The 25743-nt window shown below is 39.6% G+C and overlaps 1 protein-coding gene across 1 annotated transcript in view; it reads left to right on the top strand.

The window, feature by feature from the left end:
* The window catches only part of nsg2 (neuronal vesicle trafficking associated 2), a 38331-nt gene that overhangs the window by 7215 nt on the left and 5373 nt on the right, over window positions 1–25743 (top strand). Inside the window, exon 3 of the mRNA XM_018692505.2 lies at window positions 5218–5328. Coding sequence (XP_018548021.1) covers window positions 5218–5328 — 111 coding nt within the window. The remainder of the gene's footprint in view (window positions 1–5217; window positions 5329–25743) is intronic.

The raw sequence follows: 25743 nt of genomic DNA, 5'->3' as shown, positions 1-25743 counted from the left end.
AACACTGGTTTTACATTCAGGTGGCCAGAAACATGACTTCAAATGACATAATATTGCTGACTGCTGGGTGTGTAAATAGGCTACCGTTGGCTTTGCCATTATCAAGTTTAAAATGTGATTACAATGATGTGTTCACATCTTATTTTCACTGCCCCCAAGAGGCCATAAAAACAAAGAGTTACTGGAGATTTAAAAAGATAAAGTGTATAATGAGGAGTGTATGAGTATGATTAACTCAACAGAATTGCAAATATAGATAATTAAATCTTCCAATATTGTATTATTTTGTAAGACATGGTATTTGAAAAGCTATATTTGATATTTCTAACCAGATCCACGTAACAACAAGATTGTGATTTCCCATTTTAGAATCATTTCACACATTTGAGCTCTGTGTCTGTAGGGCCTTGTAATTCAAATCAACCAAATATCCAAACACTGAAGGAGGAGTTGATTAAACATTAGTCACCTCTGATTATATCATCACTTCATCCTGTTAGAGCTGATGTTGTACTAGTACAACTGCTGCAAGGATGGATCTCCACTGCTTTCTGAATGGATTTCATTCACTGTTTTATTCACGAGGAAACACTAGAATCAAAGATGTCAAGAAGAATGTCTGCAGCTGCCTTCCACACTGAAACTTCCCCAAAGACCAACTCTCCCGCAGCTCAGTCTTTGGGGATGAAAAATGAAACAGAAATCATAGTGATAACAGGTTTGAGGAATAGCATAGTGGAGAAGACAGGGAAGAATGAAAAGTTCTGACAGCTTTTCCACAGGGAATATCAAATCTAAAAAAAAAAAAAACTGTGATTGGAAACAGACAGATGGAGAGACACAAAGAGAGTGGCTGGCTGAGTTTGACAAGCTAAAATGGTATTTTTCTGAAATGTACTTTTCTTTACTTTTTCATGCGTCACTCATTCATTTGTTCATTCACTCGAATATAAAAGCAAAAACCTAAAAAGCTCTAAAGTGCTGTTTTTAAAAACATATATCAAATCCTGCTGACTTCAAAAACATCCAGCATCCACATTGCATGGCAGCAGTCATTTCACCTCACAGAAATAAACTGTGAAACTTTATTACAGATCTAAAAGTGACACCGTGTCAGTCATGGAGATATTAAAAGGTCACAGTGAATCAAAACATTGACATAAAATATATTCCAGAGTCTATTTGAACATTTGCAAATAGACTCTAGAAATTCCAGCAGTTTGTTATTAACCTGTCTGCTACTGGTGTAGAAATAACTGAAATTTAAATTAGAACAGGGCTACAGCCATGGAAGTATGATAAATTGTGCCATGGATAAAAGTTGAGATGAAAAGTTAGTGCATCACAAAACCTATTACAATTCATGGTAACACAGTTTAATTTGTCTTTTATATTGGCCAGTTACCAATAAAATACTTAAACATAGGTACAGTGGGAGGAAAAAGACTAGAAAAGGAAAAAGAAAAGAGGAATAAAAAATCATTTCATTTTAAAGAACAGGTGTCAACAACACTGATATTCTGTAAGAGTAATAATGGTATAAAATATTTCACAGTCACTGTGTGATACCAAAACTGAACGGGTTTAGTTAGTGATGGGGGCTTTAGGAAAACTCAACAACAGGCACACTCATCAGTGCTGCCATACTGCTGCGTCTTTCCAGGGTAGCAAGCTTAGAATAGAACAGATCTTTCATTTTCAAAACAGTAAAACACAATTTAGCAGCTCTTGGAAAGACAGTAAAATAACCAATAATATAAAAATAAAATAAAATAGAGATAAAATAAAATACAATAGAGATTAACACAACAAAATGAGGTAGTATATACAAAATGATAGCAATGTAAAGTGCAGAGTCAACAGTGAAGTGGAAGTGGAAAATGAGTCAGATGAGAGTTTGAAGAATCTTAGAATAATCAGGGACTTATCAGCCATTTCTGAAGTAGAATTTCTTAATGAGGGACCAAACAGGTTAAACACTGTCCCACTACAAAGGTGATTTAAACTTCCAGCTGTGTTTCTGGAATAAATACAGTGTAGGTATTGTCCCCTATAGTTGTGGATAAAGTAGAATAAACACAAATGCTTTTGGGGCACAGAATGACTTAACAGCTACCACATACCACATAACTGCAACAGCTATGGTTCAAGTCCTGTTTAAGGGACCCCTGTAGCATGTCATACCCTCTCTCTTGCAGCCCTGTTTCTCTGTACACTGCCAAGTTTTACTAGTATCAGATTCATACAGTATAACAACATTTTATTGCAAATTGCAGCCTTTCTTATAAAGTGTTCAGATCCTGAGGGGAACATGAAAAGAAAAGTCAGGGGATAACCAGAGTCATTAAGATTCATCCTCTGGGGACCATGAATGTCTGTACTAAATTTCATGGCAATCCATCCAATAGCTGTTGAGATATTTCAGTGTGAACCAAAGTAATGGACCTACAGAGTGACTGACACGGCCATTCCCAAAGCTACACTGCTACCTTTGCTAATAAATAAACACACATGACCACTTGAAAACACATAAATGGGTTCTCAGGAGAAATTACAAATGAAAAATGAGACGCTACCACGATGGAATAGTAAGTAATCAAGTTGTAATTACATTTTCATTCATGCTGTCATGACTGTTCATGACTGCATCATTTATAGGATGTTTTTATTTTTTTACCTCAAGCTTTGTTAAACAAGATTTTATTGTTCATGAATTAATGGTTTACCAGAGAGTGTTTGGACCTGTCTAACCACAGAAGGAGGCACTTTGTTCAGTAGATTTGGCTGATAGCTAAAGGGCTGTGTAAATGAGACAACGTTGATTGATGGCCAATTCGTTAGGTAATATGAAAATAAAGGAGTGAGAGGTAGAGGAAGGAGAAAGAGTAATGAAGCAACATAAAGTGCTGGTGTGTTTGAACCTAGGGGCCCTGAACACCTCTTTGTGAAATGAGTCAGAGAATGAGAAAGTTGAGGTAAAATTGAGACATTAGTTATGACGACGGACAAGATTGACATGCTGCGCCGAAAGCCATGAGGCTCTGGAGCCTCGGGGGTCCAATCAAATGCACTGTATTCAGTACACCTACTGCGGCCTTCAACTCTTAGATAAGAGCATTCTGGGGCCAACTGACAGCTTTGTTATTCAGATAGTGGAGCCAGTTTGTGTGCACAGCAGTTTCTGGCTTTGTCTCAAAATGACGGAGAGCCGCTCAGAAGCACTGCAATTAGCCACAAGGACACTGAGACATTGTTCTCTTTCTCTCCATTCACCTCTCCCCTGCCTTGTCATTTGTGCACCTTTCTCTGTATCTGGCTCATCCTCTGGCGTGCATTAATATACAGTCAATGCACAAATAGTAGGGACACTCTCTCCTTTTAGTAAGTGCAGTGGTGAGGTGAATTCTGGTAAAAGCTTTTCTTTTGTCCATTTAAGTCAGTACCACAAAAGAAGAGATGGAGCTAATGCAGAGAAGACAAGTTAATGAGAGACTTGTTAGGATTCAGCATTAGAATTTCAAGTGCACATTGTGCAAATGTGGTCTCAAGTCAGTGTTGTGAGGATAACCCATATATTGTGTTTGTTTGGAATAAGGAAAACATATGAAGAAAGAAAAGACTTGTATGCACGTGAGACAACACAGGAATGATCTTGCCTACAGTATCCACCTGATGTCTTAAACTAATGGCCAGCGAGTAGAGTTAGAGGGTAATTCTGCTTTATTAAAACTTGAGTCTTATTTCTGTAGTTTTGACCATTCTTGCCATCAGTAATGATAACAATGTACTGACCAAGTTACTGTAACGGCTGAGAGGAAGGAGACGTGAGTGGTGACACAATCAGACAGGTTTTAAATACAGAGGTCTTTTAACTGTAGTGAGGTAAAAGCATAAAGTAGCATGAAATGGAAATATTCATAGCCGCAGCTACAAAACTAAGATGTGTTGTGTTAAGAACCTTTATCCTTTAAAGAGTCGACACTTTGCTTAAGGGAACCTCAGCTGTAGTTGTTAGATAAATGGAGAAATCTCATGCACTTTCCCCACCTGCTGATTTTAAACTAGTACCGTCCAAACACAACTGTGGAAAGTTGAAAAGTAGACAAATGTGTGAGTTTACGAGCTGCACTCTCTGCTTTCCCTGTCCCCCTCTCCAACAGACTCTTGTATTTTGACCGCAGCTCTAAACCTGTTTGCTTGAGGAGTGTTAGACTGACAGTACTGGGGCAAGCCTGTACTACCCTGACGCTTTTTTTTCCATCTAGCTGCCGGCCCAAAGCACAGTGTTTTCCCTAAAGACTGGAGGTCTTGGATTGTAGGCACCAGACCTTATTAACATACAGTGGAGCTCTAACAGATGCCTGGCATCAGTGTCTCCTGATGGTTCCTGGATGTTCTGGGCTATAGGTGCACAGATTTCATCCTATGCCCAAATCAGGATCACTGCTATTACTCTGTAGCATGACATATTGACAGATTCAGTATCTGTTAGCAACCTATGCTTTCATCTGTCTACTAACACCTTTGGGTATTGAGCTATACACAGTCTCTCTTTTTTAAATTACTTTTTTATGATGTTCTCTGCTTTATTGGAAAATATACCATGGAGCAATGTCTGAGCGCCTGATGTGCCTCTAGTGTCATATCAGGCTCAAGATCTTTTTGGCTATGCACATCTAATTTTAAGAGGAAGCAATAAACACATTTGTATTCAATATTTAAACAATGCACAATGGAATATCTGTAAATATAAAAACTTATGCAGGATGGCTATGTTTCCAAGATAATGCTTTATCCCTGTTCACAACTTATGAGCACACACAGAGATCTCTTAGACTTTGAGATTAGATTCTCTCTTTTAGATTCTCTAAACACCTCTAGACAGTTACAGCCAAGTCTTATTTAGGGCAAGATGGGACTGTGTGTACAGCTTTCTTTTCTTCATGTTAATTCATTTATTTTTTTTTTTTAGGTCTTCTCACACCTTGGCATAGTGTCTTGAGTGCAATGTTCTCAAATATATTTATCATTTATGTACTTCTGCATCTTGTTTTCCTACATCTTTAACATGGCCGCCTTTTAATTTAAATGGTATTAAGACCTTAGTGACTTTTTAAAATTGTGACTCGTCTGCTCCACCAATGCACCGGTCGATCCGCCATTACCTAAAGTATCCCTCAGTATTTAACTGCTTTAACAATTTCTTTCTCCTCTCAGGTGGTGGTGAAAACTCGCACAGAGTACCAGACAGAGAAAAAGAGGCTGAAGGTCCCCAAGGTGGAGGAGTTCACCATCAGCTTTACTGATGGGGTGTCTGAGAGACTTAAGGTAAGAACGAATAAATCTGTGAACATATAACGAATTAAAAAAAACAAAACATGCTGTACTTAATTATCTTGATTATGTGTGAAGAAAAAAAAGGTTGTCCAAGGAGAACATTTATGTGTGTGTGTGTGTACTGAGGTCATTTTTGTCATCATTGCTCTAATTAGAAGCAGGATATTTATTCATCTGACATTTTCTCCCTCAGCTGACCACAATTAAATCAGTGTGACCAGGCTGGGCTGCCAGTTTGGTTTAGAAATACACCTCTTACACCTTGACTCAGTTTGCTCTGTAAATACTCAGCAGGTAGAGATACAAGCAGAGCTGCAAATGAACAAATGGAAGAATTGGTAACAATATGAATATCTCATGCAGACATGAACATCATGCTCTGTCAGTTTCTTCTCTCTATCTCTCTCGCACGCACACGCAAGCACACACTCTTTTCGAGTGATGGAAAGTAACTAAGTCGATTTACTCAACAACTGTACAGGGGTAAAAATTTGAGGTTCTTGTACTTTATGCCATTTTAAGTTAGACTTTATACAACTGGAAATATTCTATTTTTTACTCCATTACATTTATTTGAGCGATAACTTTGCCAGTCACCTTGCAGGTTTTACATTAAAAACTAGGATAAGCTTATAAAATACAACACATTGTTAAAGGTTAAACCACTGGTTCCCATCCTTTTGGCTTGGGACCTATTACAAAAATAAATCTGCTTGGAGCTTTTCGCCACATTTCAGATGTACCGATTTCCCCTCTAAATTTCACAGATGGTTTCATTTAATTAACTGATTGAGGTCCATAGAGCATAAATTATCAAACATTTCACAAAAAAGCAAAGAGGAGATAAAAGTCTGAAAAAATCTACTTTCCTCTCCAAATAATGATCTTATAACCCCTCAGATTTATTTGGTGACCCATAGGAAGGGCCTGAACCCTAGATTGGAAACCACTGAACAAAACTACCTAAATGTATTTAAATAAAGGTGGTGACACACATTATGACTTTGGACCAGTCTTTGAATTTGTTGTCTTGTCTATTTACCTAGTTTATGCTTCTTTCTGACGATCAAAGACTAAAAAAAAATCTGTGGTACTTTGTGGGAACAATCCTTACATGTGGTTTGTGTAGTCTTTGTAGGTTTCAGCTAGTCTTCGCATTTGTTCAAGCTTAAAGTGGATAAACGAACTCCACCTCAACCAGTTACAGTAAAATGCCACTTACACACTGTTGCACAAAAATCAAATAATGTCATATGTAATGATACATGTACAGTCACAGATGCCATTTTAGTACAGAATGAGTAGTTTTACTTTTGATACTTTAAGTGTATTCTGCTGAAAATGCTCAAACTGGATTTTGTATTTTTACATTGTTGTATTGGTGCTTTTACTTGTGCAAAGGAGCTGAGTACTTCCTCTACCATTGCACTCCTCTAGCAAAGGTTAGGACAGGTGACTTCAGCTGTGTGTGTGAATCAGCGAGTTAGCGTTCCAACAACATCTACATCAGCGAGTCGCTGTCTGCTCCATTCTCCTGTCGTTAGGGGAGACCAAAGAGAGCTCATGTTGTCATGGCAGCAAAGAAAACCTCCCTCCATGGCAACCCTGACTGAGACAGGAGGAGAGAGAGTGTGTGCAAGTGTGCAAGCAGAGGTGTGCAAAATGTCTAAGAGAGTGTGTGTGTTTGTGTGTAAGTGTATCAGTGGCCTGAAAGGTCCTTCAAAGCTGAGGAGAGCAGAATTAGATATCGGACACCAAAAGAGGTTATGAAATTGTCAGGACGAGACAGTGTGTTCATGTTCACACACACACACACACACACACACACACACACACACACACACACACACACACACACACAGCTACTGAAGCTGTTTTAAAGCATTGCTGCCAAGGTTAAGTAGAAAACTGCACCTGGGCCTCTACACCTCTCCAAAGTGATGCGATGAGCTTGGTGCCTTGGAGATGGCAGCATCAGTGGACAAGCATGTCACAAATCCTCTCCATAGAGAAAATGTGTATTTTTGACTATGAACTCTACTGAACCCGACTGAGCCCTGGAGTCTCTTATTGATTTCAAACACAGCTATACAAAGGGGAATAAGTGCTTTAGTCTTTCATGAGCTCTATTTGAAATTATACAGGTTAAATGGGGATATGAGTAGGCAATGGAGACAAATCTTCTATGAGTGCATATGTAACAAATCACAATATTGATATACACTCAGCTGTTTATTTTGTGGACTTAGCGAATATTAATGCAGTGTAATACAACAGTGCTGCAATAAATCCTACCTCCATGAAGGTTATAATGTTCAGTTTTTATTGAAACTCTGTTAAATGGGTGTTGATTAAACTTTTATGATCATTTTGGGGGATGTAGTTTGTGGTGCTGTGGAACTAAATAGCATTAATAAAAGAGGATGTGTATTATTTAGCCTACCCTCACTAATTTCAAAGGGGTGGACAAAGTAATAGAAACACCAGTAGTCACAACACCACACGCTGTAGGCCCCACAATGGTCAAGCAGCTGAATCTCACTGTCATGAAGGTAGGATATATTGCATGATTGTTGAGTTAGACACTACTAATTATGAAATAGCACATTTTCTGGAAATGTGCTATGATGGAACTCATCTGCAAATGTATTGTTTTCCAGTGTAGAAGAGGCAGGTCTGTCGACTATTTTCTGTAACTTTCCAAAATCGACAGTCCAACACATTCACACCCACTTCAGCGCCTTCGTTGTCTTGACAGGTGCTATGGAGACTTGTGGATGTGTGACACTCGCATTGGTGGAAACAAACCAAGGCACAGTGCCGATACACACTGCAGCAAATCTGAGTTGTGTTGTTGCTTATCAGAGTTGTCCAAAACATTGCCACAGACTTTACAGTCATGTCTAGTTTGCCACACCACATCAGCTTCTGTTAGGCAGAAATGCATTTCAGTCTGTGCGATTTTGTGCAGTGTTGGTCGGTTTTGGGTGCTTGACTGAACCGCTTGCTTTGCTTGACTGACAGAGCTGATTCTGCGGGCACACGGGCATGTCCACACACATACACACACACACACACACACACACACACACACACACACACACAAACAGTACAGAGCGCAGCATGCTGTGCAGTGCCGAGCAAACATTTCTGGATGAAAAGCTTGCACATCTCTTCTCTCTTCAAAGCTTTGCAGATTGTGTTGATGGATGAAGAGCTCAGAGTGTAAAATGCTCTCTAATCTGCCCTCCCTCACTGCCTTGCTCCTGCTCACCACTCTCCATCCTTTTCTCCACTCTCCTCCCCTGCCTCTGCTTTCTTTCCTCCCCTTGCATGTTTCTGCTTACTGTGTTGCTTTCCCCTTTTTGATTTAAACAGCTTTATTTTTAAAATGCAATTCGGCTTCGTTTAGAAATGACATGTTACATTTCAGACATTTAGCTGCAGCTTTTGTCCACAGTGACGACAAAAAGGTCATGGCAGTGTTTTTGTGTTCTGCAAGGAAAGCGGATAGAGACGGGAGAAGAGAAAAGGCACACTGAGAGAGTTTTGTTTTACAGTTAGAATTTGGTTGGGGTAAGACATAAGACCAGATATATTTGATGATGACTTCTCAATCGAGCTCCTTCCCTCCTGCTCTGTCCTTGTCTATATCATCTCTTCCATCCCTCCCCCATCCCTCTCTATTTCCAATTCTCCCTTTAGACCAGGTTCATATGTCATCGCTTCCTGAGTCCCCGTCCCCTCCCTCTTTCCTCCCTCCTACTCTCGTTCTGTCCCTCGCCGCCTGCCTCGTACCCTGCCCACCCCCCCTCCCTCTCCTTCTCCGTCTTTCTGATTTCTCTCAGCAGACCTAAGCTATAGCGTATTCTCTGTAGTTGTTTTGTTCCATGAACGAACCGAGGAGGGCACATTTCACCCCTTATTAGCAAGCTCAAATAAACCCGGACTGCAATCCCCTGAATTTCACTGCATGTTAAGCAAACCTGGAGAGATCTCAGTTACATGGAGGAGGAGGAAGAGGGAGATGGAGAGGGATGAGATGTAAATAAATACACTGACAAAACTCATATAATATTGTAGGATTTTAGTATAGTTAAGGTGATAAAACATAACAAAAATAACACAGAAATACAGAAAAATATGCCTTGAAAAGGCCTGATTAGACTTCAATCTATTGACATAAATAATATTTGCAAAAAGCTTAGAGATAAGAGAGAGGTGCCCCTAAGAGAAATTAAAAAGTATGTTGATTTATAAAGAGGAATTACTCATTGCTGACATATAATTTTAACTTTAAAAACTGTATTAAATGTTACAGTACAGGCTTGTCCACCCTGCACACTACTTCATTTAATGTTTATCACAGTTAAGTGTAGCTATGTAAAGGTTTAGGCTGTATTTTTACCTAATCACTGAATGTTTACTGAATATTTTGGTTACAATTCTTAATAACCAGTTCAACCCTGCCTCCTAAAAATGATATTTATATATTACTAATATGCTCCAGCAAATGTGTTCAGAAAGAATTTTAATGCCAAACTGCAATGCTTTTTTAACAACATAAAAAAGAAACTAAATGTTCATACTGACTGGATGTATTTATTGTTTTCAGCTAGGGGCAATTAAAGCATTATTAATGTTGTTATGGTAATTTTCAGACCATTGAAACCATTTAGTGTGATCTAAAGATAATGTTTTAGGAGTTTCCTCGTCAGAATTGTTAATGTTATCTGCTATGTAAAGAAAAAAGCTAATATACCTTATTTAGATCTATGGAAACTACAAGAATATATTGGCTATCTGTGATTTACCAGATGTTTTTTGGGGGGCGACTTTTGTTATTCTATTTTTCCTTTCATAAAACAGGGAAGTGACTGAATGATAATTTAGGGGTCTTGAGTGGTTGCTGTCCTGCTGAAAAGTAACGCCAATTCATAAATCATGTTTGAGAACTGGGCTTAAAACTGCATGTGCGGTTGTCCACCTTGATCATTTAATAGCATATGTTATCCCCATATAGCATATGTTGTGCCATTAGATGCCATTAGACTCTTTTTCAAATAATATCAGACAGCTTTTCAGCCTGTCTTTACAGACATGTGCTGATTGTTGGACTGATGATAGCCAGTTGGATAATTTTAACATATTGTCCAAGCCTACTAGAAAATCTCAAATATTGATACTGTACTGGCCTCAGAAACTCAATACTGATATGGTAGCAATAAGAAGGATGAAACTGAGGATAGAGAAAGGTGTTGCGTTGAGTCACTTGCAGTGTTTTGGTTTAAATTCAGCTCATAACCTTTGCTACAAAAGACTTATTCTCTTTCTTTTCCATTTTTCCGTCACGCTCAACTGCAGACTTTCTAATTCAAAGAAAATGGCATAAAGAGTATCTCTGAAAATGAGGACTTGGAAGAGAGGAGAGGATTAGCCTGGCTCACACAGGGCAGGGATGGAGAGATGCAGGTGTAGAGACTGATGAGAGGGAGATTTAATTTGTGTTGTCCTGCTTGGTTTCTGGCTGGCTCACTATACAGAAAACATGGTGTACTTGGCCCGGCTCTCACCCAACACACACTTCAAACCCACATGCACACACACCCACTCCTGCAGGACTGACGCTCTCACACTCCCAAACACAAGCCAACACAAATCTCATCATGCGCACACACACACACGCTTGCATAGACACTGACCGCATGACAGAGCCCTGACTGCCAAGCTGAACACGCTCTATGCCAGCAGAAGTTAGCAGGCCTGTGCAGGTAGCAGTGGGAGAGGCAGCCATCGTCCAGAACAATTATCCCATTATTACCTCCACTTCGCCTTCAGATAAAAGCTTTGCTGCAGTCTGCCGCCTCCACAGAAGGCCTTCACTGTTTGTCAGGTTGCAGGTAATTACTGCTGTGGTTCGAAACCTCACGCAGCCTCCTTTTCCATGTATTGTTCTTCCTTGTTTTGTATGGATGACTAATAGTATACTGATTGTAGGGAGTGTTTATAGCTGACGTCTGCTCTCAGTTAAACACCCACGCTGATGTGTGCGCGCACACACACACGCACACACAGACATTCAAGTGAACAATTGGGGAACAATTGATTTACCTTCAGCACTAGCATTACACTCTGAACCTTGTATGCTGTTAAAAGAGGGAGAACATCAGAGGGAGGGAAAGAAGAGGGTGGATGCTTTTTTTTGCTGATATGGGAACAACTGCATCTATACTCCTCTGCTGCACTTGGAGTACAGCAGGTGTTATGAAAACAGAGATGATTATGTGCTTGTATATGAGCATCAACACCCTCTGTGGTCATCCATTTAAAAAAAAAAAATCTATTTATGACTGTATATTTAAGGCTAACTGTTTTTAGTTTTTACTGACTTTCCCTGAGAATAAGAATATTATGTCCCACTACAACCAAAAGTTGTTGTGTTTCTAGCTATAAGAAGAGACCGATGACCATGATTTATGCTAATCAAGGTACTCTTGTAATAAAGACGGATCAGAATATGGTTCCATCAATACAAATTGGAGAGGGGAGAAAAAAATTGGGAGAAAACAGAGAAATAAATAAGCTACTGAATGTGCACCAGATTCTCTCTAAGGATTTGTTTCTCCTAATTTTCACTTGGATTTCTATATCTGACTTGTGTATTAATAATATATTAAACTTCCCTGATTCTTTCTTAAACAAAAAACCAAAAACAAACAAAAAAAAAAAAAAAAAAAAAAAAACAAGACTAAGAGTCTACAACCATGCCAGCACAGTGGTGCTTTCAGCTAACATCATCATGCTAAATTGTGCACAATAACAATTCTAATATGCTGAGTTATAGCAGGTATAATGGCTATTGTCTTCACTCTTTTAATATAGCATGCTAGCATGCCATCATTTGAAATTTTGACCTGATGAGCTGACCTTTGTTATTACATTTCTACCATCAGCATTCAAGACAATGTAACACTCCATGTCTGTGAGAAATTATAAAAAGCATACACACCACTATATGCTTCCTGTAGGAACATATACTGTAGGAGATGCTTTAGGTGAGTGGACAGCCAACCTAATTCATATCGACTTTTCTTTTTAACAAGCTGACTTGTAGTAATAATCTTGCATTATTATTATTAATATTATCTGCACCTCAGCAGCTGTGGTTTTGCCCAAAAGCAGCTCGAAAGTAATTGGTAACATAGGTGAGAGTTTCTTAACCTGTTCAGAGATTCAGCCTGGCAATCTTTTTGCCCTCACGTTGGCTACTTATAGTTGTTCTCTCTCTCCTCATCCTTCCTGACACCAATCCCCCCCCCCCCCCCCCCCCCCCTCTTTCTCTTTCTCCTTCCAACCTTTCCTCCTTCACCTTCTCTCCCTCTCATCATCTGTCCAGCTCACTCTTCCTTGCCATTTTTCCTCTTTTCACCCTCTTCCTCTTCTTCTCTCTCCCTCTCCATTGTGTCATCACGAGCCAACTATCAGTGGCAGCGTGCTCGTACTCTCTCAACAAAGTCATCGCTGGGAAGCATTTTATAACACCTCCAACAAATACACACACTCACAGTTCCTGTTAAAACTGTGCCAGCTCCTATTGGCTGATATTCACAGACATCTCATTGTTCCAAATTGGCTTCTGATAAAATGAACCAGCCAGATGTGATCCCTAGATCTTACAGTCTTGGCGTGCGCACACAACTTGAAGTAAACGCACACACATTGAGTTGCTGACTGTCGGTGTTAAATTATGAATTGGTTCAGGCTGCAGTGTCCAGTTTAGATCAAAGTTGTATGTGATGGCTGTATTGGCTTTATGTGAGCAACAGCATCAGTTATCAGTGTAAAACAGACAGGCAGAGGATGCGGTCAACAGGCTGAAAATCGAAACACTCGAAACCAGTATACGTCTGGATGGTGCAGCACGCGTGTCTTTACGCTCCACTGAACCACAAACATATTCCTTGTTAGGTCAGCCTGTTGTCCCAAAGGCCCCCAAGCCAACTCAAGTTTGAGTCATTTGTCACTGCAAAGGGGTCCCTTGTGTCGGCTGCAGCTGTGAGACGCGCTGACGGACACTTAGACAGGCTGGACAGACAGACAGACAGACAGGTCGCAGTCATCAGGGCTGGGCAGAAAGGCAGACAGACAGATAATAACAGAGACAGACGCCACCGCTGTGTGAGTGATATTTGGGATGATTTATAAGTCCAGATGGCTTCTGTTCTGCTCCACTTTTTGCCTCAGATTCCATATCAAGCAAGACCTCAAAGGACAGCAGACTTCAATCACTGTCTGCCTATCAATATCAGCAGATGTGAATACATATACATAAATCATCTGTCCTACCCATTCAATGTACAAGGTACACTTGAATGAAATTCTAACTGCATGTCCTCTTTTATCTCAAAGGTCAAGGCATGGAGAAAATCCAATTTGCGATGATAGAAAAAGAATGCTGAATCTATCAAAGACACAAAGATGCAGAGGCGGCTGCATCCAAACTCTATTGTTGGACTTACTAACTCAGTTGTCAGAGGTTGCCAAGACTAAAAAGGATTTCTGAGCCTGATCGATGGCCAAAAAGTCCATGCAATCTGACAGCATTAAATCTGCTGGCACGCATTTACATACGCAGGCCGACTTGTTTAAATATATCAGTCAGTTTTTCAAATCTGCCACGGCCCAGCACAGGAATCATAACAGTTCATGATGTTTTACAAATACATAGTTGGTTGAAAACTGCATGGGAATCATTATCTGCCTTTTATTTTGAAACTTTTTAGCATATTCCAACGAAATTTGGTGGAAAATTAGGTCATCGCCCAAGGATCATTAGTGTCTGATCCAGCAGTTTTTAAAGGATTTCTAAGCACTGCGAGATAGGGCATTTTTAAAAGACTTTGTTCTATTTTGTCATGAGCTATTGTAGTTACTGAAAAAAAAAATCTGGAACATCCTATTGATGCAGACCTGGATCCAAATAAGAGGCAATGTTGTTTTTTTGAATGAAGTACTACATTTGTTAACGTCATTAGGGTCACCAAGAGGTGGTTGGGGTGGGTGGTGGTCATACAAAGTGCACAACTGTCGAAATGTCATCTATTAGAAGAAGCCCTATGCAGATATATTGAATTGGAGGCAGATAAGACTCATTCAAAGAATAATTTCCTGCTGCATCCCAACTGCTGAGGGGTGCATGCTCAGTTCATGGTCAGTCAGTGTCTGTTCATTCTGCCACAAGAGAAATGGAGACACAAGGTATAAGGAGAAGAAAAAGTCAGGCTTTAGTGTTCCCACATAGAAAAACAATAAGGTGAAGACAGAGAGTGAGTGGTCATTGTGCTCCCTGTCCTCAGCCAGCGTCCTTCACTCTGCTGCTGTTGTTCTGACAAGCTGAGCCATGGGAACAATTAGGAGACAGACAGACTGTGGATGACTAGTCTGACCCTCCACTTCTCACTTCTCTGTTGCTTCCTCTCACTGTAACGTCTGTCCTTAACATATGTTACCCATGCTGTATTTGCAGTCCAAACATTAGTGTCTAGATATTTCATTATCATTACTGTTAATCATCTTCTTTTGGCTCCTCACCCATAATTTAAGGCTCTGCTGACACTGATAAACCACATATTCTGAACATTATCTTTACCGTTAGCTGTGTTGACTGACAAATTTGACTCTCTACTTTCAGCTGGCTGTGAAATGGTACAATGACCTTCCAACTATGATCATGGCAGCTTTAGAGCAGCATCTGTTTTACCCCTAAACCTCTTCTTCTCAAGTCAAATCCTCACACTCCCCCGCTCCCCATTGAATCATATCCCTCTCCAAAATCTCCCAATCTACTCTCTCTTAGTACAACAATCCTTTCTATCTGTCTCCTCAGCTTTTATTCCTCATATTTCTTCTCTGAATACGTTTTCTCTCATGACCATTCTGTTGTAACAGCAGGATTGTTAGGTTCCAGTGGTTCCGAGTTTCTACTGTATGAACTTCAAACTTGTCTGATCCAGCACCTGAAGCTTATTAGCTGAGCTTAGTTTTGTTCTCATGGTAAACTGCTCTAGATAAGTGCATTATATAACTACCTATAGAATTATTTAAAAAAAAAAAAAACTCATAGAATTTGGTAAAGTGAGATCACCTGTGTGTAGTCAAGGAAATTCAATTGATCAATTAACTACTGCTGCATCTGGAAGGTCCAACTTTTAGTGTGCTGGTATTGTCCTAGCACCTACCATGTCTCAGTCCAATTAAGAAAGCTGGCAGAAACATATTCTCACAGACTCAAGGCTGCCTAATGTGCACCTTCTAACTACTGATTTTGAGGAGGTGAATACTCTTGCAAAGAAGAAGTACTTTATATTTATTGTTAATTTTCAATTTCAATTTCAATTTTCACTTTTTCATTTTCCCCCTATTGACCAGTGTTAAAAAATGCAAATGTCACAAAACAATAAAAACTTTCAAGTGGGTGAATACTTTTTATGGACAAACTAAGAGTGATTAAGAAACTCATTACACACACACACACACACACACACACACACACACACACACACACACACACACACACACACACACACACACGGCTTTGTACATGGTGAACATATGCTGGAACATAATAAAACACCCAGGAGATGTAGAGCTGGGGAGACATTAGAGTAATGAACCTTGTCTTGTGATGTAAACAAGTGTTTAGAGGTGTGCTAAGTGTGTGTGTGTATGTGTGTGTGTGTGCGCACACATGTTGGAAGGCGGATCCTATCATTAATAATATCTCCTCTTTTGCAACATCTTCATTTAGCAGAGTGGAAACTGATTAGCAAATCTAATCCAGATGTTTAGTGTCTCCATAGAGACTTATTAATGATTCACAATTAGTGTCTATTTGTGTGTGTGTGTGTGTGTGTGCGCGTACTCATAAGTTCCTATTACTGAGGATGCATTTGGATTTGTTGTCATTATTGATTTGTGTTGTTTATTTCCATGGTGCACATGTTTTATAGGTGAGAGTGTACACTAGCTTGGTTTTAGTAACAAGTCCTTGCAGGAGGAGGGGTTTTGCAGGTTTGTGGCACAGATGATGTTTATTCATTATGGTCTTGTTTATTCATTCATGTCTTTGTCTCTTTCACCCTTTTCTGTCACTTTGTGTTTCCCATCTCTGGCATTTTAGGCCCACCTGCTATTTGATTTGGAGTCTATACCCCGAGAGCACAATCTCCTCCGAGCAGTGTCTCCAACCAGTGTGACACTGTGCTCCGAAAAGCTTTGAAGTTTTGTCTCCATAGAGACCTTGCTTAATTGGGATACATTAGCATAATTAGCATCTATCTCCTGCTGAACATGCACTGTCTCACCCGGTACTGAGCTCGTGGATTCTGTGTACATGTGAGAGAAAGACTTTTGATGTTCTTTAATGACACAAAACAGAAGAGGAAGTAAAAATTCACAATGATGCTGTATGCTAATGATGCTTTATGTACACACACACACACACAGCCAGAAAATACCTTTAGTATTCCAATGCAGTCAGAGCCTCTCAATTTACATTTAGCCTCATGTCGCTCTTATAGGAGTATTCCTGAGAAAAGGCCTGTTTTTCACTAAAGCTGGAAACACAATAAATGACTTTCACATAAAAACTGAGACTGCAAAGAGTCTGCTACGGTCTCCTGAAAAATAGGCCAAGTCACCATAGACCGTCAGCATGTTATCTTTTAGCGGGCAGGATTTAAATCTCTCATCTTCCAGCAAAGCATCAGAGCAGCAGGATCCTTCAAGATTACATCAGGAAAGTTTGATTGCTACAACTGGAATTTGACTAATATTGCTGTGATCCTGCGGTTTAAAGATAATTACAATCTCAAAATTGTGAAATGGGATGACTGTAATCTGCATAAATTTGTTGTCGCATGTGTGATGCTTTCACTGGAGGGGGTTAGGATTTTGAAAAGTCCTCCAGCTTGTTTCTGGCTGGAACACCTCCCTTTTTAGCCCGGACACACAATCTGCATGAAGCAGAGCCCTTGCTTTTGTTCCTGTTAGTCAGTACAGTAGCCAGCTTGGTCTGGCTAAAAAGAAAATTCAGCAACTCTCATTGTGCTTTTATGGAGGAGACTGTAGAGGACGTTCAAGTACAAAATGTAGCTCGCTCACCTCTGGATGTGCACAGTCACAGAGAGGTGGGAAATTGCATTGTTTGTACCAGGCAGAATTAAGTATTAATTATAACAGTTAATACCTTCAGCACTTCTGTATTTCTGTTATCTATCTGGATCTATAATAAAATCACCTCACATGCACAGAAAAACAGCATGGGCACTGCATAAGTATCCATGAAGTCTACTCACAATGTGCGTAGCTTGTTGACCTCCCTAAATGAAACCTCCTGCAAAGCGCTGAGGGAGACTTTGCTCTCGTGTGCAGACCTCAGCTGCACTGAGATCAGAGGAAAATCTCATGTTTCCTCAGGTTGACATTTCAACAGTTTATGTTTCCATCTGAGACGCGATGCATCTCGACAGTGGAGTGTTTGTACTTTGTTGCCACAGTACTGTGGCCGCACTTGTCTCAACCGGATAGCCAGTCCTCCAGAGCCCGAATCCCTGCACGCGGTCTCCTTGACATCCCTCTGCCCCGTCTCAGATACTCCGCTCTGAGGTAGCTGGCTCCCTGAACGATCCCTGCTTTGAGAGTTGCCTTTGTTCCACTGGCTAAAAACAAAGAACTCTGTCTGCGCTGAGATGCTTTGGGAGGAAAAGACAGCACGCGCGATTAGCAGTCGCCACTGAAAAAAAGCATCTTGGAAGAAAATCAATGGAAAAAAGTGCTCTTCTCAAACAGCAGAAATTACTCCCTGTGTCGCTCCCTGCTAGAAATATCAATGTAGAAAAAAGTTTTTTTTTTCTCTTGAATCTTGCTAATATCTCAACATGTGTAAAACCCACAGTAACTAACTGTAAGGACATTTATGCTACTTTATAGTACTACACTGTGTTTCAAGGGGAAATAGTGGACTGCATTACATATAACAGCTGCAGTTACATTTCATTTCATTACATTTCGTTACAGTTTCATATTAAGATTTTACATAAACAAAATTCACAGTATAATAAGCCTACTGAGGGCAATGGATTGCTAAAAATGAGACCAGGTGTTTCTAGCCATTTGGTTTGTGACAAAAAAGCAGGGTTAATCTGGGGCCTTGTCACTTTTCAGATGTATATGAGTTGTGAAAAGTTCCACCAAAGACAGATTTCCCCTCTAAACCTCTCATATGGTTTCCTCAAAATAACTGTCCACAGCCCAAAGAGGTAAATTATCCAATGCTCTACTTTATAATGGTAAGGATTAGCTGTAACTGCATTTAACTAGCTCCACCTCAACTAGCTACACCTCGAAAATGCTGCTAATGCACTAATGCATCACTGTAAAGATATATCAGTCACAGAAAGTACTTGTACTTTAATACTTTAAGTACAGGCAGCTGATAATATTTCTGCACTTAAGAGGGATTCTGAATGTAGAATTTTTACTCACAGTGGATGATTTTTCATCTACCACTGAAAAACCACAAGATTTAGATTGAAGCCAAAATGGCCGCTGCTGTCTTATGCCAAACCACTTTAGTTCCTAATTTTCAAACATCACCAAGCAGCGTTGAAACAATAATACACTATTCCATTTATTTTTAGGCAGCATTTACCTAATGCCGTTATCCATGACCTGCACATTAATATTCCATGTACAGTGACAGAGTATGTACAGGCTTGGTGTTTTGCTCAAGGACACATAGGGATCAAACCCGTGACCTTTCAGTTATCGGCTCTAGTTTCCACCCACTTGCCCTAACAGGTGTCCTGTGACCCGCTTCATTAATTTCATCATGGCAAAACTGCCTTAAGAGGATAAAAGAATATTTCATTTACATTTATATGTAGCTCGTTGATCCCTGACTTAAACGCTTATACATGTGACGAATCGGTGAGGGCTTAGTGTCTCGATTAGACACTTCAGCAGGACACATTTTCATCTACACTGTTGAATCTTGAGGCTAGACTGGTTGGTATGTTTCCAGAGGGGCTGAATCCAAGAATATTTTTACTTAAATGTGCATTTTGAAGTTCTGAGCTGAGCCATATAAACAGTTTGATGTCTGACTTAATCGTTTATATTAAAGCTAGAGTAACTTTTTTCTAACATTCTTACTTTAAATAAAATTTCTTGACATGAAGAGGATCTGTTAAAGATTTCTGTGACCCAGACTCACTGAACAGCTTGGCAGCAGCGATAGATAGAGATATTCCCCTCTAAAGTTTTCGAGTGAGCCTTGCCCTTCTAACCAATCAGAGAAGGCCACAGCCAGGGGTCTGAGCTCACAGCTGTCAGTCAATGTATAAACGAGCTCCTGGTCTGCTACTCCTCTCACACAGAGGCTTCAAGCTAGGATTAGCTGCTGGAGGACATCCCTACAGCTGACCTGCAGGCTAGAGAGCTCCTGATTCCTGCATTAGCTGAGACATTGAAGGCGACAAGGATATAGGTGAAATGCTGGGTGAGGGGTAATGGAGCAGGGAGAGGGAGGGGTGGGAGGAGAGGAGTGGTCCAGGACTTGCATATTGTAAGACTGCAACAGTTATATTCATACAGCTTAATCTGTTGTTTAGTCTGTAAATGTAGGAAAATAGTTCAACTCAGTCCAAAACACAAACACAAGCAGTTTACAATGACATGACTCAGCCAATCCACTCAACCTGTATCCTGTTTTTGTTGTTTTGCCAATGTTTGTATCTGCTGTGATAAAACATGGCATAAAGACAAGTTATTTGGAGACAGTCACTCAGGAGCTCAGGTGGTCAGAGAGGTTGTTAGACTATCAGATTATCTAAATCACATTATTTGTGTGTGTACTAGTCATATGCAGTGTCCAAATTGCAGAAGCAGGATGACAAAGGTAAAATATGTCACAATGGACCATTATACATGAAGCATTGTGTTGCTACATGTGTGGAACAGACCCTAGCAAAAATCATAGCATGATCATTTGTATATATTTTTTCAGTAATTTTTTTTTTAAAAAACCCACTAAAATTGTGAAAATGTGGATACTGACATTAGTCTGTGCACTTTTAATGGATATTTACCACCTACAGTTGTAGATGATAATTTCACCTTTCTTTTTGTTTTTTTTGGTTCTTTTTGGCTAAACTGAGAGTTTGTTCACAAATTGACCAATCATCTGAGTTCTCACACTTCTTGTCTCTTTCAACTTATTTTTTCATGATGTAGCTTCTCTCTATGTAGCAATTAACTTAGTGAGAACAACATTTTTATTATAATGACCAAATGTATGAAAATAAGCTCCAAACCCTAATAACCCGCAATTATCTTTTAAGGGAGCTTTCGGCAGTTATTTGTCCTTTACTGTTGGATGTTAAATCGGGTGAACATATACTGGCTTTTGCTGTGATCTGACCTTTAAGCTCTCTAATTTTTTTTTTTTTTTTTTTTTTTTTTAAAGGGGAAGCATATCTCTCTGCTCCAGCTCAACCTGTCATGAAGTTCATTAATTTCATTAATCAACAAAACGCCCCTGAAGGCATTACAGATTATTACAGCCAAGATAAAATGTATTTAATATTAGAACTTTTCACATTTGATATTAATAGGTCTTTTTATGCATGCAGTGTAACTCAGCATATCTTGCATGCGCAGCACAGGGCCTCACTGTAGAAAGAACAAAAGAGCAGAAAATAATCCTTAAAAAACTGGGGGACTGAGCTTCCTTTGTGCTGCTATTGAGGAGATGTCAGAAGGGTAATAGGAAGATGAATGAAAAATAGTTGTTTATGCTTTTAGTGGTGTATTGATTGATGCATCAACTGATATCCCATTGTGCTTGCTGCCCGCCTGCCTGCCTGCCTGCCCCTCTGTCTGTCTGTCTGTCTCTGCCACCTGCTACCAAGAGAGGGAACGAGATTCTCCATCTGCCCCTGGATCTCTATCATTTGCTCTGTCTGCCTCTCTCTCGCTCGCTTTATTGTCTCTGTCACCCCCTCCTTTATTTCTCACTTTGCTCCCTCTGTCACTCTGTTATCTGTTTTTATCAGCGTCATTTTTTTCTCTCGCATCGCTCTCTTGTCACACACCCACCTCTCCCCTTTCTTTCTGTTGCAGATACACACTTACATTTTCTCCTCTTTTCCTCGAGTGAATGTGAGGAGGTGTCTGCTGCGCCCCCCCCCCCCCCCATATGGCCTGTCAAGTTCCAGCAGTGAGGGTGTGGGTGGTGTGATGCAAGCTAACATAGCATGGTGTAAAAAAAAAAAAGGGGGGGGGGGGGTTGGGGGGATTATATGTTGAATGATGGTGAAATAGACTGTAAAAAAGCATATCCATTTAGGAGACTGCTTTTGAACTCTTGATGCACCGTTCAGCAATAAATAATTAAAGGGAAAACATATTTCATGGAAATCATACACATGAATAATTTTTGCTCTGTGATCCAAAGACAGACAGTGTTAGAGCAGGTGGTTTGTGTGTTATGGAAAATGTTGGTAAACATAAACAATAGGTGAACTGTAGATGCTTAATCTGCATTCAGGGATGAGAAAGCTGGGGAGCGGAGTAACAGTCCCACTGGATCTTCTGTAATCTGCTTTGATTGTTTGTCTTTCTCCATAATTCACAATTGTCTATAGCTGCAGCTGCCTGTAGTTTCACTGATAAGACTCAGTGATTCAGTACTTTTTAAGGTCTTGACTTTCCTGCTTCTACTTCTCCTAATTTCTAAGATATTTACTTTTACATAAGTTTAGTGGGTGTTGCTTAATCAATCTTTGAAAATAAAGAACATTTTTATGTTTTGTAATATTGGGTAGACAAATAAAGGAATACAATGTTCTTTAAGAAATTATGATTGTATAAATAGTATATAGGATTATGTTTATAATTATTTAATTTAGATAAAGTTAGTTTGCTGTCTTGCAGAGATATCATTTATGTCTCCATGGACTTAAATATGAAGCTACTGGCTAACATAGCTTAGCATAAATTTTGGAAACAGTGGGAAACAGTCCCACCCAGCACCTTTAAAGCTTTGTTCAATCTTAACGGAAACTACAGTGAAAAAATGACACTTCACCATTTCACAGTAGGTTATGTACCTGACTACTTCTTGGCAGGGATTAGTAATTTCCTGGAGTCTTCACACATTATCTGGCAGCTGGTTCTGGACAAGAATTTGCCCAGGGGTGAGCAGCTCAGCAAGACAGGGAATAAGATTATTTTCCAAAATGTCAAACTTTTCCTTTAAGTTGTGTTTAAGGTGCCACCTCAGGTTGGATTTGGGACATGATCTTTATGTCTCTGTGCTTCTTACTGGCATCTCTTCTATTTTATTTATGATTTTAATGGATTTTTACTTCATTCTATAAAATGAGAATCTTTCATCCTAATGTTAAATAAGTGTTCCAGTTTCATTTGGGAAAACATAAGACATGGAATGCTGCTAAAATGTATGCTTTGCATAAAAGCTTTGCTTAGTAAAGCCATAAATGCAATCAGAATGTTTTTTTTATCTATATGAATAGTAACATGGGGTTTCTATTGGCCCTGGGTGGATTCGGTGAAATGATTAAAACCCAGCGGGCACAGTCACCTGCCATGCAGTCAATCCAATCTTTACTGATGGAGCCAATCCTTGTTAAGGACACGGTGTTCTTTGTCCAAAATGTAGCCGCATGCTGCGTGTGTACCTGCATCCAAGATAAACACAAACGTCTGTCTGTTATCTGTGTCGCACAGCAAACAGGATGGTGGTTGTGTTGGTGGTGATAGTGGTGTAGGATGGTGCATACTGGAGCGCTAATGACACAACAACATCGACTGTATTTGACAGAGAATAGGATGATGCTGATGTGGGTGGGAGAAGCTGCAATGTTGGGAGGTATCAGAGCCTCATACTGACCAGCATAGCTTCATTATATTCTGTTCTGTTCTACTCTGTTCTATGTATTTGCTTATGCTCAGCGTGACCACACCTATGACCACAGCTTCAGTTGATAGCAGGTAAATAAGTTTAAAAGTATTATCTTATCATAGAGGAATATTACATTAGGCCAGTAGTAGTACTGGCAGATAAAACTATGAATCCACTTCAAGCATGGAGTCCTCACCCACGAGCTGTAGCGTTGCCCTGACGACCTCCTAAGGTTTACTGTGGAGTTCAGCCAGATTATGAATAATGGAGAAAGGTCACGATAGATTTTTAATGGATTTATACACCACATGGCTGCAGCTGCATCAACAGGGATTGCAGAGCAATCGTTTCTGTTACAAAGGGTATGTTTTTGCTTTAACTGTTGCTCTGACTCCTGCTGCTGCTGCTGCACTCAATCACTGAACGTTTGGCGATACTCTACATACCAGGGTTAATCCCACTAATCTGTTTCATGTATGTGCAATGTCATGACCTAATTTCAAGCATCATTAAAGAGTGGCCAGACAATATATTTCTGTAGGAAGCAAATTCATTCAATTAATGACTATTTCAGACAAATAATTCAAATGCATACATGGTGAAAAAGTTCCTCCATTTTAGTTGTGCAAAAGAACAAATCTCCTTAGTTATTAGCGACTCTGGTCTTTGTTTCGTGTTTGAGTTGGGTCTCTACATGCACAGACCACTCATCATTCTCTCCACGATACGAGGAGCTTTACAGTAATCCCTCTTCTTAATAAGCCGTTTCATGTATGTCGCTATTCAAATGGGGGGTCAGGATGGGTCTTTATCAGTCATTGCAATGTCTATTGCCGCTCCAAAAGGCGGAACGGCGTGACTTTAAATGTGTCCTTTTAATGTATCGCTGCGTGTGATGCGGGAGATGTAATTTACCAAGAGTGTCAGCGGCAAACCAAGGCTGAGAGTCGTGTCCCCAGGTTGACACCAAGTAAACAGTCATTTAACTTGCGTGTCCCTGTCCACCCCCATAACGCTGATGGAGACTGATGATCACACCCATGTGTAATTGCTCTGACATCTCACTGTGGCAGATCATATAGAGAGCAGTAAATTGAGAATGGCTTTAACGCCCGTCTCTGACTAGTAATGGTGACAGGAAATTAGATATTCATCCATTATGAAACTCACTCACTGGGGTAAATCTGGCTTTTTAATGGCAGGTTGTTGGTTTTTTTTCAGTATGTGGGAAAACATACACACTCACACATGCACCACACACATCCCTACAGTGGCATTCATGACTTGGCAGACAATACCATTTTTAAACACTGCTATCCTTTGCGCTTCATTTGCATAATTCTAATTAAATGCTCACTCAGAAGCACCCAATCAGGTTGTCAAGTAGAAAGTAGGAGGAAACAAATCCTTTTATATGTTAATCTGCTTTACAACGACATTGTCTGGCCTTCCAGGGGAAATAAATATTTCACACCTCAAACTACACAGAGGCATCAATATGCAGAAATAAATGTTTTATTTTCCATCGTTTCAGATTAGCTCTGCTTTTGCCTTCTATTAAGCAATTTTCACACTGCACGTATTTTGATTCTGTACAAATGCTTGTCCAAACAAATACTGATAACATTTCACAGTTCCTTGTTGTGGAAACTGACCAGAACATTTTCAGTTTGTCCCAGTTTTTTAAATTTATATTTTTTATTATATATTTTTTTTAGACCAACTATTGAATGACTTAATTTTTTACACTTGAGCACCTCAGAGATGCTTGCGGTGTTAAAAAATGCAATTTATAAATCTATTGTTGCTCGCTCTCTCTGTGAAAAGGAAGAACTTTTTTCTTTCTTTTTTTCAGCTTCTGGCAGTAAACAGCTGGAAACATTAAGAAAGTAGATGAAGGGCTAATTGACTTCTCTCACTCTCTCACTCGAGTGCATTGACAGAATACGTTGCTTTATTCATGCGGCTGATTTAAAAACACAATTGAAATCAACACCAAAGCAAAACACAGTGCAGACTGTCATTAATGCTATCAGCTATCATAAGACCTTTGCTCAGAGCAGTCGTTTTTATAATATAATAGCAGCAATTTGCTTGGAATCATTCATTTTGACTTCAGAATTTTATTAAGCCAAAATGCAGTAATATGTCCATTTGCTCTTCATGTACTGTACATGTATGCAAAGACATTTAAACTGCTCTGGACAAAAGCATCCGGCAAATGAATGTAATGAATGCATAATAACAGTCCAAACTGATACACTGATTAATTATAGCCTAGCTTTAATTGAAAAGGCTACTGTGGAAACACAGCTTGTTATAATGAAGTCCTCTACATTAAGGCTGCATCACATGACAAAATTTCAACATCTGCATGGCAGGAGGTGATGTCTTTGAGGATTATAGAAAGATTTGCATAA

Source organism: Lates calcarifer, linkage group LG20 (genome assembly GCF_001640805.2).
Source record: "Lates calcarifer isolate ASB-BC8 linkage group LG20, TLL_Latcal_v3, whole genome shotgun sequence".
Taxonomy (NCBI): Eukaryota; Metazoa; Chordata; class Actinopteri; family Centropomidae; genus Lates; species Lates calcarifer.
The sequence above is the reverse complement of the archived record's forward strand: the minus strand, read 5'-3'. Positions and strand labels throughout refer to the sequence as shown.